Source organism: Malus domestica, chromosome 06 (genome assembly GCF_042453785.1).
Source record: "Malus domestica chromosome 06, GDT2T_hap1".
NCBI lineage: Eukaryota > Viridiplantae > Streptophyta > Magnoliopsida > Rosales > Rosaceae > Malus > Malus domestica.
This window is the reverse complement of record NC_091666.1, coordinates 7,371,738-7,386,016: the sequence shown is the minus strand read 5'-3', so window position 1 is coordinate 7,386,016 and position 14,279 is coordinate 7,371,738. Positions and strand designations below refer to the sequence as shown.

The 14,279-nt window shown below is 41.7% G+C and overlaps 1 protein-coding gene across 1 annotated transcript; it reads right to left on the bottom strand.

The window, feature by feature from the left end:
* Positions 1-79: 79 nt before the first annotated feature.
* Positions 80-13,428, bottom strand: LOC139196756 (uncharacterized). Its single transcript, XM_070823097.1, has 3 exons — positions 12,589-13,428; positions 1,005-1,237; positions 80-620 (listed from the first exon to the last, which is right to left on the bottom strand). The coding sequence occupies exons 1-3, from the start codon at positions 13,426-13,428 to the stop codon at positions 80-82; spliced, it is 1,614 nt and encodes a 537-aa protein (XP_070679198.1).
* Positions 13,429-14,279: the final 851 nt, after the last annotated feature.

The following is a 14,279-nucleotide window of genomic DNA, read 5'->3' as shown; positions in this document are numbered from 1 at the left end:
AAATGCTTCCGCTGCTTTCGTATATTAAATTTTGATTTGTATATGCATGATAGTCATTATGAAATCCCATTCTAGAATCTCATAATTTTCCCTTCAATCCCGTCATCCTTGATTCAATCCTCTCCCGGACGTCATTGAAAACCACCTTTTTCGAGTGCCCAAAATCAGCTTGGAGCCCCAGGTATTTCCCAAACCCCGCTTTGCTTTGGATGTTTAGAGTACGTTCGATGCCCTTCTTATCTCGTTTTTTGACTTTCGAACCATAAAAAATGGAGCTTTTGAGCATGTTGATTTCCTGACCTGAACCCACAACATAGGAGTTCAAAATATCCCTCACCCCCCACACTTCCTCCACGGTTGCTTCACAAAATAATACAGAATCGTCCGCAAATAATAGATGTGTAATAGGCATTCCATTCGAGGTCACATTTACGCCGTGAAGGGCGCCCCTTTCCAATCCCTCCCTGATGAGGGCAGAGAGCCCTTCAGTGCACAAAAGAAAGAGGTAAGGGGACAATGGGTCTCCTTGTCTCAACCCTCTTTGCGGCAGAATGTAGCCTTTAGGTGTCCCGTTCATCAGAATGCTGTATGAGGCAGAGGAGACATATTCCTTAATCCAGCTACAAAAAACAGGATCAAAACCCAACTTGGCCATCATGATGAGTAAAAATCCCTACTCGATCCGGTCGTAGGCTTTAGCCATATCCAGCTTTAAGACCATGCCCGCCCGGTCCTCTTTAGTCTAGTGCATAAGAGAGTGAAGGATCTCGTGAACAACCAAAATATTATCTTGAATATGCTTCCCCGCTACGAAGGCCGACTGGTTGTCACTAATCACTTTAGGCATGACCCGTTTCAGTCTATTGGTGAGCACCTTAGCAAGAACCTTATAAATGACATTACATAAAGCAATAGGATGGTATTGCGTCATGTTTTTTGGGCAGGCAACTTTAGGAATAAGAACTAGGTTAGTGTGGTTTAGTTTCTTTAGGAGCTTGCCCGACATCCAGAAGGCTTTAACAGTACTAATGACATCCGCGCCCACCACCTCCCAATGATCCTGGTAAAAGCTCCCAGAGAACCCATCCGGCCCTGAGGCCTTCGTGGGAGGGATTTGGAAAGCCGCCTCCTGAATTTCTACCTTAGTGACCGAAGCAGTCAGCAGAAGGTTGTCTTCGTGGGACACCCTTGTCTGCACACTGCTAGTAATTCCTCCAATTTGAGTCGGGTTACTAGACTGGAAGAGATCATGATAGGAGCATTTTTATGCAACTTAATTGGCTTGTTCTCGTGCGTTTACGTTGTGTTTCCATAGTTATTTTAGTGTTTAAAGCCATTTTCATTTGTTTGTAGGCCTTAATAACAACCTTGGCAAGAAAAATGCATTTTGGTGCATGTTGGATCAATATTGGGCTCAAATGGATTGCATGCATGAGGATGGACGTTTTGGGCATATGTGTGTGCAAGTGTGTGTGTGTGTAATTGCAAGGATAAACACATGCAAAGAAGCCCACATGTAAACTCAAGGCAAGAGAGGGAGAAAACACATGCAAAGAAGCCCACATGCAAAGTGAAGACAAAACTCATGGCAAAGGTGAAGGAATTGTGTGTGTTTTGTGATTGAAATGATGAAGCATGTGTGTGTAAATGTAAAGGAGAAAACATGGCAGCAAACACATGGCAAAGAAAGCAAACACATGGTAAAGAGAAGAGCATTGAAGCATACACATACAAAACTCACGGCAAAGTGGAAGGAATTGTGTGTGTTTTATGGTTGCAATGATGAAGCATGTGTGTGTAAATGTAAAGGGAAAAACATGGCAGAAAATGTGTGTGTTTTGTGGTTGAAATGATGAAGCATGTGTGTGTAAATGTAAAGGGGAAACATGCCAACACACACCCACACAAGCTCACATGCAAAGGAAATGGAGTGGTCCTATCTCAAGCCTATAAATACCACCTTCCATATTCATCAAAGTCATAACAGATTTTCTCCTTGCTTTGGCCGAAATTTCCCACCACCATTCTCTCTAATTTCAGCCAAAAACCACCCCTAGCCACACCACCCATCAATCCTAAACCTTTCCATACCATTCTCCATCCATTCTACACCATAAAAACCACCCAAAACCGTCCAAAACCTCTAGTGCCGCAGCTTGCAAGTAAGGAAGGAGAAGGAACATCTTGTGCCGTGCCTAAGCCCAAGCCTTGGGAGTGTTGGAGCGTTTCTAGGTGTTTTCTATCTTTGATTTCAATGTCTAATTTTATGTATCTTTGTTTTGCAAGTATGAGGAACTAAACCCCCCTTGGCTAGGGGGGATTCAAAACCATGTTTATGCTTGCTATATGATTTGATTACATCCAGTTGTGATTCATAAGTTGTGAATACAATTTGCTTAACCGTTTGATTTAGAACTTATTCTTGTATGTTGATTGAGAGTGCACGCTTAATTTGCATGCTTGAATTTGGTGCTAGGATATAAGTTTGTTTCACCTAATCGTTATGAATTTATATTCGCAAGTAGTGAAGGTCGCTAGTCACGATCGTGTTAAGTAGATTCCTGGCAAGAGTATCATGCTTTTCATAGTTACAAATGCCTTGTCGATGCTTATGATTTCCAAAGAACGTAATGATTCTAACTTGTGTCTTTATCATGCTGTTCATATAAAGAACTTGTTAGGAATAATTTGTTTGCGATGCATATTCATCCAATTCAATGATTCTAGGGAAATCTGAAGGTTAATTTAAGCGGACCTAATTAACTTGGAGTGTCGAGGTTCATAACTTATCGAAAAGCAACTGGAAATCGTTTTATATGCAAGTGTGACATGTGTGGAGATGAACCCCTTAGCTAGCCTTCCATCCATTCAATTCAACCCAATTCGTTTTAAAATCTGTTTTAGTTTACAAAGTTTTGTTTTGTTTTCAAATTCGTCAAAACCGAACCCCCCTTTTATTTTCAAGTGTCATATTAGTTAGAAATCAATTTAGTTTGTGTTTTTAAGTGTCTTGAGTCAAGTTAAAACCAATTTTCGTCCAAATTCTTCCTTAGTGTTCAAAATTGCCTAGAAAGTGTTTTTAAGACAGTTTTGAGTGTTTGTTTGCTGTTTTGAGTCTTTTGGTTTGTTGTGGTGTTTTAAAGTTTAGTTTTGCATTCTTTGAGTCTAGTTTAGTGTTTTAAACTTGTTTTTACGTATTTGAGTCAGTTTTCAAGTGATTTAGCAATCCCTCCAAATCCCCGGCCTAGAACGATCCCTACTTACATACTTTACTACAATTGATAAAAAGAGGGTTTAATTTGTCTGCTTATATTTTACGCATCAAATTTTGGCGCCGTTGCCGGGGATTAGCAATTTTGCTAATCCCTTGTTATTTCTTTTTGTTTATTTTCATGTATTTTTGTTCCTAGTTGATGACTTGACTTGTTTTCTTGTTTTAGGTGGTTTATGACTCGAAGTTCTCAACCTATTCATAAGCACATCCGTGACTTTGACGACGATTTTGAGAGAACTTTTAGATGAAGAAGGAACCAACAAGAGTCCAACCCACTTAGCCTGGAACCTAACCTTGAAGAACAAGTTCCAAAAGAGGAGGAGATACCCACGGCACAAGTGGGAGAAGTAGTGCAAGACATGGCCATGGACAACCGAACACTCAAGGAGCTTGCCGTCTCGGGTTTGGATAATGCCGCACCATTGTGTATCCAATATCCCATGGCTGCTCAAGGTAAAACTGAAGAGTTCGAGTTAAAGTCAAGTTTGCTCCACCACATTCCAAAGTTCCATGGGCTGTCCATGGAGGATCAGAACAAACATTTTAAAGATGAAGGCTTTTCCATTCTCTTTAATGGACAAAGCCAAGGATTGGTTATACGAGTTGGCTCCCGGTACAGTTACATCTTGGGAGAGTATGAAGAGGGCGTTTCTGGAGACGTTTTTCCCAACTTCTCGCATCATTCTTCTTCGTAAAAAAATAAGTGGAATTCAACAAGATGAAGGTGAGTCTTTTCCTACATATTATGAACGATTTAAATCACTTGTTGCTTCTTGTCCACAGCATCAGATGAAGGAGGAATTGCTTTTGCAATACTTCTACGAAGGGCTCTTACCACTAGAACGTCAAATGCTCGATGCCTCGGCGGGTGGAGCATTGGTAGACAAAACGCCTATGGCTACAAAAATCTTGATTGCTAATCGAGCATTGAACGCTCAACAATACGAGGGTGTAGGCCAAAGAGGACCCCCACGGCAACAAGTGCATGAGGTAAGTTCCACTTCCAATATTCAATCTCAGTTAGCTAATCTTACTTCTCTTGTTTCACAGATGGCCGAGGGAATGAAGATTCAAGGACCCATGGTGTGTGGCGTATGTTCTATCCAAGGACATGTATCCGAAAAGTCTCCTCAACTCATTGAGAATGGTGGATGGGAGAGCGCTAATGCCATTGGTTTTCAAAGCCAAAATCAGCCAAGACATGATCCATATTCCAACACGTATAATCCGGGGTGGAGAGACCATCCAAACTTCAAATGGAGAGAGCCACAACAAGCCCAACCACAAGGAGGCTTTAGGCAATAACCCCCGGGCTTCTACACCAAACCATACGCACCCCCTCAAATCCAACCACAACCTGCCCAAACTACTTCAGGTAATGCTTTGGATAATGACACACTTGTTAAGTTACTAACCACTTTGACTCAGGAGCAAGAAAATCAAAACAAAAGGGTGGACCAACTAGAGATACAAATGGGGCAGATTGCCGAAGTTGTTGGGCAGATTAGAGACCAAGGAAAGCTTCCTAGTTCTACCATTCCAAATCCAAAGGGAGGGTTTGAATCAGCCAAAGCAATCACCCTAAGAAGTGGTAAGGAGGTTGGAGCAGGTTCTTCATCAAAAACAGGTCACAAAGAGGATGAAATGTTGCAAATGGAAGAGGAGGAATCAAGCTCACATACGGCAAAGGTGGACACACCTATGCCGCAAGTGTCCATGGCTCATAAACCTTCAAATATGTCCAATAAGGGTAAGAATGTGTTAAATTCAGTTCCTACTAATGTTTTTCCTTCGAATGCTCCCTTTCCTAGCAGATTTTTGCAATCTAAGAATGAAGAGGAGGAAAAAGATGTTCTAGAGACATTTAGAAAGGTGCATGTCAACATTCCCCTCCTTGATGCCATAAAGCAAATCCCGAAGTATGCCAAGTGTTTAAAGAAGCTTTGTACAGCAAAGAAACGTGCCCGGGAGAAAGAAGTGGTACATGTAAGCGAGAATGTCTCTGCCATCTTGCAACGCAAACTACCCCTCAAATGCAAAGATCCGGGTAGTTTTACAATTCCTTGTATCATTGGAAACACTCGCTTTGAATCTGCCATGTTAGATTTAGGTGCTTCTATAAATGTTATGCCATACTCAATTTATGCATCTATGAATTTAGGAGCGTTGAAAAATGATGGTGTAATCATACAATTGGCCGATAGATCTAACGCCTATCCAAAGGGAGTTTTGGAAGATGTTTTAGTGCAGGTTGATCATTTAATCTTTCCGGCGGATTTCTATGTTCTCGAAATGGATGAATCAGACCATGCCCCTTCATTGCCCATCCTCCTTGGAAGGCCATTCATGAAAACGGCTCAAACGAAGATTGATGTGGCCAAAGGATTGGTAACTATGGCATTTGGTGGTGACATGATTAGTTTTAAAATTTCTGAATCCATTGAGACTCCTAATGTTGTTCATTCTTGTTGTGCCATTGATAAAATAGAAAAGATAAGACCGGACCATTCAGCACTAGGCACAAAGGATGCATCAAGAACCATGCAAGACGAGGGAATTGGAGTGGCGCACAAGGACCATACGACCACTGCTCTCAAAATGCTCAAATTGGCCGAACGCACCATGGGGAAGAATGTTCATATTGCTGCCACTTCATCACAACACATAGGTAAGCCACTTAATCCAAATCCAATTTCCATTAAAGTTGATAGGTGGTTCCCTTCTTTGGTGCAGGTACCCAAGCAAATCCCCGATGGTGGGTGTATGAACATGAACCTTAGGCAACACAACGCACCCATCAACAAACATCACTATCCATTTCCGTTCAAGGATGTAATCTATGAGAACTTTGTTGAGCATGTTGTGGAGGACATTCCCTTGCATGCCGTGGGCTCCAGTGGGGAGTAATTGTGTTCATCGTCCAGCTGGAAGACGTTAAAGCAAGCGCTTTAAGGGAGGCAACCCATTTATTCTGCTTGATTGTCAATTTTATTACTTGTTTAATTATTTTTTTGTTGTGATTTTCTATTTTGAAACATTAACAAATATGCAAAGGATTTTAACATTAAACTTCGTGGAAATGAACAGCAAACTGGGAAATAAAGAAACATAGCATAATACAAGAGGGAGCCTTCACAAAGGCTGCTTGGGAGAGGTCGCAGTAGTCGGCGGAGTTGCAGTAGTCGGCGGAGTCTCAGCAGTCGGTGGGGCCACGGAAGGAGGAGGTATCAGAGGTTGATCAGTTGGAGCTTCACTACGTGGTGCCGCCCCAGAAGACGAAGGCAGATGCGGTTGGAACAAACACACAAACCTCCGGTGATCAAGTAAAATCTGACCATCATTTTCCTGCAGCTGGTCAATTTTCCTCTTCATGTTTGTGGCATAATTGTGTGCAAGCTTGTGCAATTGTTTATTTTCATGCTTGAGTCCTCTAATCTCCTCTTTGAGCCTTTGTATTTCAGCCACCAACGATTCAACGTGACGGGTTCGAGCAAATAGGCGTTGGGCCATGTTGGACACAGAACCCGCACACTGCACGCTAAGAGCCAGAGACTCCTTAACCGCCAATTCATCAGACCGTCTAGCGAGCAGTCTGTTATCTCTAGGGGTGACAAGGTTCCGGGCCACCACCGCAGCGGTCATGTCATTTTTCATCACCGAATCCCCAACGGTAAGAGGACCAGTAGGGGATATGAAGGACGGACGCCATATGTTGTCTGGAGAATGAGGGGCTGCTCCTTCACTAAGGTTCAAGTCAAAACGACGGTCGGAAGGGCCAGACATTTTTCAAGAGGTGTTAAAGAAAGAGGAGATCGGACAAGTGAAGATCGTAAAAGTGCAAAACGGGAGTTTTTACAGGCAGAAATTCAAGAGTGCTTTGAACGTCCTGCATACCTCTATAAAATCAGCACGCGATGGGATTTCAGAGATCGAAGAGGTGAGCTCAGAAATCGAAGAAGCCATTCGGAGATCGAAGAGGCGCCAGCTTTCTCAAAAGTTGGGCTTGCTCACAAACCACCAATTCTAGATACCGAAGAGCGTCAACTGTCTCAGCCTCGTCAGCACCCATCACACGCAACTCAGCTTTGCGAAAATCACGGGCAGTCTGTCGAAGCACCGATTCCAACCATCTGTCTCTCTCAGCCTCGTCAGCACTTGTCACATGCAATCTCTGCCCTCAACGAAGCTCAGAACTCGAAGCGTAAATTCCGAATATTAAAGAGACCTCTGCTTTATCGAGACGTGTCAGCATCTGTCAATTTGCACATCTGCGTTGCGTAAATCACGCGCAATCTGTCGAAATTTTTTGGAGAAGCGGAATGCACGTGGAAACTACTGTTAAATTATCCCAGGCTTGCCGACACGAGTAATGGAACAATGCCTTCCCAGCCATTAAGAAAATTCTATAAATGTTGAACTTCAAAGTGAAGCAGTCTCACCCAACTTTCAGCCTCACTTAACCATTCATCCTCTCTGAAATGGCTTTCCAACAAACCCTCTCGAGTCACTCTGTATTTTTCATCCCCTGGGATACCCCTGCAAACAACCCATCCAGAGCACAAGTATTTCATATCATAAGGGTTGAGAGCAAGAGTATCTCATATCATGCTTTCTCCCTGTCCTTTCTCCAGCCAGCTCTTGCTCTTGAGTACTCATCATCTTATGCTTTCTCTTTGTCTCTCACTTATAAGGGAAGTGAAGATGATACCTCGAAGCATGTGGAGACAACGTGCTGATTCATCCTCAACTAGGGACAAGGAGAAAGAAAGCAAGAGGTGGGCACTTGGAAAGATTGAAGAAAGAAACAGACCAACACCTCTCCCTCGTGCCTGCCCGTCGTGCAGAAGAAACAAGCAGAGAAGAATGCAGCTTGCTCAATCATCCTAGCGGAAGGAGTCTGAGATGAAGAACTAGAGAAGTTGCCACATCTGCTTGGAGAACAAATAAGGAATTGCAACATCGCCAAAGAGAAAAGCTTCGCCGTACAATTCCAATCCAGTTCAAGATCAAAGCTGTGGAAAGTCAACAAGATCAACTATCTCCAAAACCAGATTTGCGTTCTTAAACTCTACTCTGTCTGGTTTTTACTTTGCCATATTTGTCATGTTTATTTGTCTTTATTATTTGTTTGTTTTTTGTGTGAGTATATGCTTGAAACATTGAGGACAATGTTTGATTTAAGTATGGGGGGGTAACCATTGTTATTGTTTTGCATGAAATTCGTAGAAATTTATCACCCATTACTTCTAGTGTTGTTCCTTGTTGTTTTAAGTATTTTTAAGCTGTTTTGGAGTGTTTTAGTGTGTTTTGACATAAAACTCCGAAAATTCATAAAAATTTGAAAAATTGTTTTTGAAAATTCCAAAAAGAGTTGTTTTTGTGTGCTTATTTGTGTCTTAGGGTACCTTTCAACACAATGATGAGGATTCGGTTTGTAATTGCATGACTGTTAAAGAAAGTTATAAACATGGATGAAAGTTTGATTTACTCTTTATTTATGCGTGGTTGTGGTTATAACTTATGAAATCACATGTAATCATAAAAGAAAAAATTATTTTTTGTAACATGCTTGAAGGAAAGAACTCAAACTAACGCTACAACCTTGTGAGACTTGAGCCTAAACTTTATTTGGATAGTTGATAATCTGTGCATTATTGTTTTCTAAAGTCGTTGCATGATCTCATTTTTCTTTGCTTGGTTACTACTTAGAAGGCGTTTCATCATTTAGTTCCAAATGCTAGAACTCATGCCCATTTCATTCAAAGCATGATATTGATTTGCATAACACATATTCAAGATGAAGTTGTGTAGTTACCACCACCAAAGCCAAACTGCCATGTATCCCATATCGTTATATGTTTAAGTTAACCCCATTGAGCCTTGATAGCCTACATTCTTTGTTAAACCACATTATCCTTACCTAGCCTAGTTTAGGACCATCCATACCTTTGTTCTTGAAGCATAGTAAAGCATGATTCAAATTGAATTTCTTTTGATTAATGTATGGCAGAAAACAAGTGTGGGGGGAGTGTGAGTTATTATGCTTGTTGAAAAGAAAAGAAGAGTTGAAAAAAAAAAAAGAAAAAAAAAGGGAGTTGAAAAATATGTGAAAAAGAGTATTAAAGTGCTGCTTGTTGAAGAAAGGGTCCAAAACATAGAATTCGGCCCTAAATATTGTTTGAATTTTCCCTTCGTGTCTAAAGGCTGATTTCTGCACTCTAAGTGAATTCTAAGTTTAATTTCATTACTTTGCTTGCTATTGCTTTAAGAACGATTGTTATCCTTATCCTTCATTTGTTAGCCATCACCCCAAGCCCCGTTACAACCCTTAACTTCATCTTGAGTGTCATGCGTTTCAATATGTGGAGTTTGAAATTGATATGAGCATATGGTGTCATTGGTTCTCGCATCTAAGTAGTAGCATTCCATTCATGAGATCATATCTAAACATGCTTATTAACTCCAGAAATTGCTTTCTTTGTGATACATATATGTGAGCGTTCATTTTCATATCTACATCAATCTTCTCACATATAACTAGTATAGGGTGTGTAGTTAGAAAATCTGAGTGAAAATTGATTGCATACTTTGCAAGGACTTGAGTAAATTCTCTAAGGCATGTTACTACATCAAAAACATTGTTTTAATCGATTAATTGTGAACTAGTAAGTGGTGACTATGATTAAGTACGTGCTTAAGTGTGAAGATGACTCAAATCTGTGGGGATAATGATTTTTAGCATGTCATGTGCATTGGAAATCCCTGAGGCAAATGTTGGAAGGTTTAGGTTGTGTTTTATTTGTTTTGTTTCATTTTATTTCTTTGTTTTGCTCGAGGACTAGCAAAAGCTAAGTGTGGGGGAATTTGATAGGAGCATTTTTATGCAACTTAATTGGCTTGTTCTCGTGCGTTTACGTTGTGTTTCCATAGTTATTTTAGTGTTTAAAGCCATTTTCATTTGTTTGTAGGCCTTAAGAACAACCTTGGCAAGAAAAATGCATTTTGGTGCATGTTGGATCAATATTGGGCTCAAATGGATTGCATGCATGAGGATGGACGTTTTGGGCATATGTGTGTGCAAGTGTGTGTGTGTAATTGCAAGGATAAACACATGCAAAGAAGCCCACATGCAAACTCAAGGCAAGAGAGGGAGAAAACACATGCAAAGAAGCCCACATGCAAAGTGAAGATAAAACTCATGGCAAAGGTGAAGGAATTGTGTGTGTTTTGTGATTGAAATGATGAAGCATGTGTGTGTAAATGTAAAGGAGAAAACATGGCAGCAAACACATGGCAAAGAAAGCAAACACATGGCAAAGAAAGCAAACACATGGCAAAGAGAAGAGCATTGAAGCATACACATACAAAACTCACGGCAAAGTGGAAGGAATTGTGTGTGTTTTGTGGTTGAAATGATGAAGCATGTGTGTGTAAATGTAAAGGGAAAAACATGGCAGAAAATGTGTGTGTTTTGTGGTTGAAATGATGAAGCATGTGTGTGTAAATGTAAAGGGGAAACATGCCAACACACACCCACACAAGCTCACATGCAAAGGAAATGGAGTGGTCCTATCTCAAGCCTATAAATACCACCTTCCATATTCATCAAAGTCATAACAGATTTTCTCTTTGCTTTGGCCGAAATTTCCCACCACCATTCTCTCTAATTTCAGCCAAAAACCACCCCTAGCCACACCACCCATCAATCCTAAACCTTTCCATACCATTCCCCATCCATTCTACACCATAAAAACCACCCAAAACCGTCCAAAACCTCTAGTGCCGCAACTTGCAAGTAAGGAAGGAGAAGGAACATCTTGTGCCGTGCCTAAGCCCAAGCCTTGGGAGTGTTGGAGCGTTTCTAGGTGTTTTCTATCTTTGATTTCAATGTCTAATTTTATGTATCTTTGTTTTGCAAGTATGAGGAACTAAACCCCCCTTGGCTAGGGGGGGATTCAAAACCATGTTTATGCTTGCTATATGATTTGATTACATCCAGTTGTGATTCATAAGTTGTGAATACAATTTGCTTAATCGTTTGATTTAGAACTTATTCTTGTATGTTGATTGAGAGTGCACGCTTAATTTGCATGCTTGAATTTGGTGCTAGGATATAAGTTTGTTTCACCTAATCGTTATGAATTTATATTCGCAAGTAGTGAAGGTCGCTAGTCACGATCGTGTTAAGTAGATTCCTGGCAAGAGTATCATGCTTTTCATAGTTACAAATGCCTTGTCGATGCTTATGATTTCCAAAGAACGTAATGATTCTAACTTGTGTCTTTATCATGCTGTTCATATAAAGAACTTGTTAGGAATAATTTGTTTGCGATGCATATTCATCCAATTCAATGATTCTAGGGAAATCTGAAGGTTAATTTAAGCGGACCTAATTAACTTGGAGTGTCGAGGTTCATAACTTATCGAAAAGCAACTGGAAATCGTTTTATATGCAAGTGTGACATGTGTGGAGATGAACCCCTTAGCTAGCCTTCCATCCATTCAATTCAACCCAATTCGTTTTAAAATCTGTTTTAGTTTACAAAGTTTTGTTTTGTTTTCAAATTCGTCAAAACCAAACCCCCCTTTATTTTCAAGTGTCATATTAGTTAGAAATCAATTTAGTTTGTGTTTTTAAGTGTCTTGAGTCAAGTTAAAACCAATTTTCGTCCAAATTCTTCCTTAGTGTTCAAAACTGCCTAGAAAGTGTTTTTAAGACAGTTTTGAGTGTTTGTTTGCTGTTTTGAGTCTTTTGGTTTGTTGTGGTGTTTTAAAGTTTAGTTTTGCATTCTTTGAGTCTAGTTTAGTGTTTTAAACTTGTTTTTACGTATTTGAGTCAGTTTTCAAGTGATTTAGCAATCCCTCCTAATCCCCGGCCTAGAACGATCCCTACTTACATACTTTACTACAATTGATAAAAAGAGGGTTTAATTTGTCTGCTTATATTTTACGCATCAGATCACTGAAGTAGTTCACCGTAGTCGAACAAATCCCATCTGCATCCGAGCGCCAGACCCCCTGCGAATCTTCCAGACCCTTTATCTTATTTGATCTTCGGCGCTTCATCGTTTGTGCATGAAAAAATTTTGTATTCTTATCGCCATCGTTTAGCCACTGGACCCTAGACTTGGCCCGCCAGTAGGTCTCCTCCCCCTTAAGCGCTTCCCGCAGAAGTCTCTCCCTAAAATAAACCTCATCCGAGGCAAAGTGATCAGATTGATAGGCTTCCCTCAACTCACCTTTCAACATGTTAATTTTTTTTTTTTGGTGTTTCTTCCATTCTCCCTATAACATCTTTTGAGGCTCCGGCTGACAGCCTTTAACTTCTCAGTAAGCCAGAAGGCGTGAGAGCCCCTAACGTTGCCCGCCCAATCCCTAGCTACCAGGTTGCGGCAGTCGTCGGATTTACTCCATCTAGCATCATACGTGAATCTCCGTCCCCTCCACTCCTCAGACTTCTTAGTGGTAAGCAGCAGGAGAGAATGGTCAAAGCCTTCCAACGCAACATGAAGGATTTTGGTGTCCGGGTACAGGTCGTGCCATTCCAGACTAGCGAAGCCTCGATCGAGTCTCTGTTGGATAGGTTGAGAATCCCTTTTATTTCTCCAGGTAAACGGATACCCTTCATAGCCCAAGTCCAGCAGTTCATTATTGGCAACAAACTCTCTGAAGTCCCTCATGCTAGCAGCGGACCTGTGGTTACCACCATCTTTTTTGCCATTGCACAAAATGTCATTAAAATCCCTAATAAGGAGGCAGAGGTCCCTTTCCCTCCCAATCCGATTGCCTAACGTTCTCCATTGGTCACGCCTCTTCTTTTCGTCCGTGCTAGCATAGATGCCAAATAATCTCCAGTAACACTCATGTTCTTCGTCCCACACCTTAACTTCGATCATATGGTCCGCAGATTTCACCAGAAGGACCTTCGAGCCAACCTTCCAGAAAACACAAAGCCCCCCTCCAATTCCTTTAGGCTCTACTGCGTGCAGAAAATCCATACCAAGTCTATTCTTTAGATACCCATAGCGGCTACTTTTATTTTTTGTTTCAAGCAGGATCACTATGTCGGGGGTGTGGAGTCTATTTTGCTCCAACAAATTGTCAACTGTCAGGTCACCCCTAATACCCTGACAGTTCCACGTAATTATCTTCATTGGGATTTGGGAGACCCCTTGTGGCTGGTCTCATCCGCCGCGAGAAATAAGCTCTTCCTTGGTTTGGTTGCTATTGCCTCCACAGCTTGAGTGCAATCCATTTGTACCGCCTCCTGGTACGATCGCTTTTTCCTTTTGAATTCAATCGAACCAGCTTCAACGATAGGGTCCAGTTCAAAAGGATCATCCTCCACTTCCTTGCTAACTGTAGGTTCGCCCGCCCCACTTTCCTTCTCACCTGCCATCTCCCCCTTTCCCAGCTTCGCAGTGTCCGTGCCAGCTACTGCAAGAGGAGCTTGGTTTAAATCAAAGCCTTGATTAATGCCAGGGGGCACATTGGCCTCAAGCAGAGAGCCCTCATGCTCATGAAGTTCATAGAGGACAACATTCATTGCCCCATAAGCTACAGACCCTCATGGGCCAATTTGTCTTGCTTCAAACGCCATTTCTCTAGCCTTTCTAGCCTCATTCTCTACCAATTTCTGGCGTCAGATTTTATCTGCGAGCTTGGTAAGCCCGTGCCCGCAATTACTGGAGGACCACCAAGGCTTACTCGGAGAGGTTGCAGTATCGATGACTTCCTCTACCGATTTGGCAATATACTCACTCCCATTTTGTCCTATGCTAGCTCCGTACTTAGAGTGGCTCCCCATCCCGGACGCTGTCGAGGATCGCCCGGATAGTCTGCTCCCATCATGTTTTCCGCTGCGGTCATCCTTCCATGGCTCAGAGATTCTATGCCCGTCACTCGACCCCGCAGACCCCCTACTTCGGGAACCAGCACTTAGCGGTCTTCCACGCAGATCCGTCACTGCATCCAAACCCTGAAAGGCAAAGGTCAGCTCTTTGTC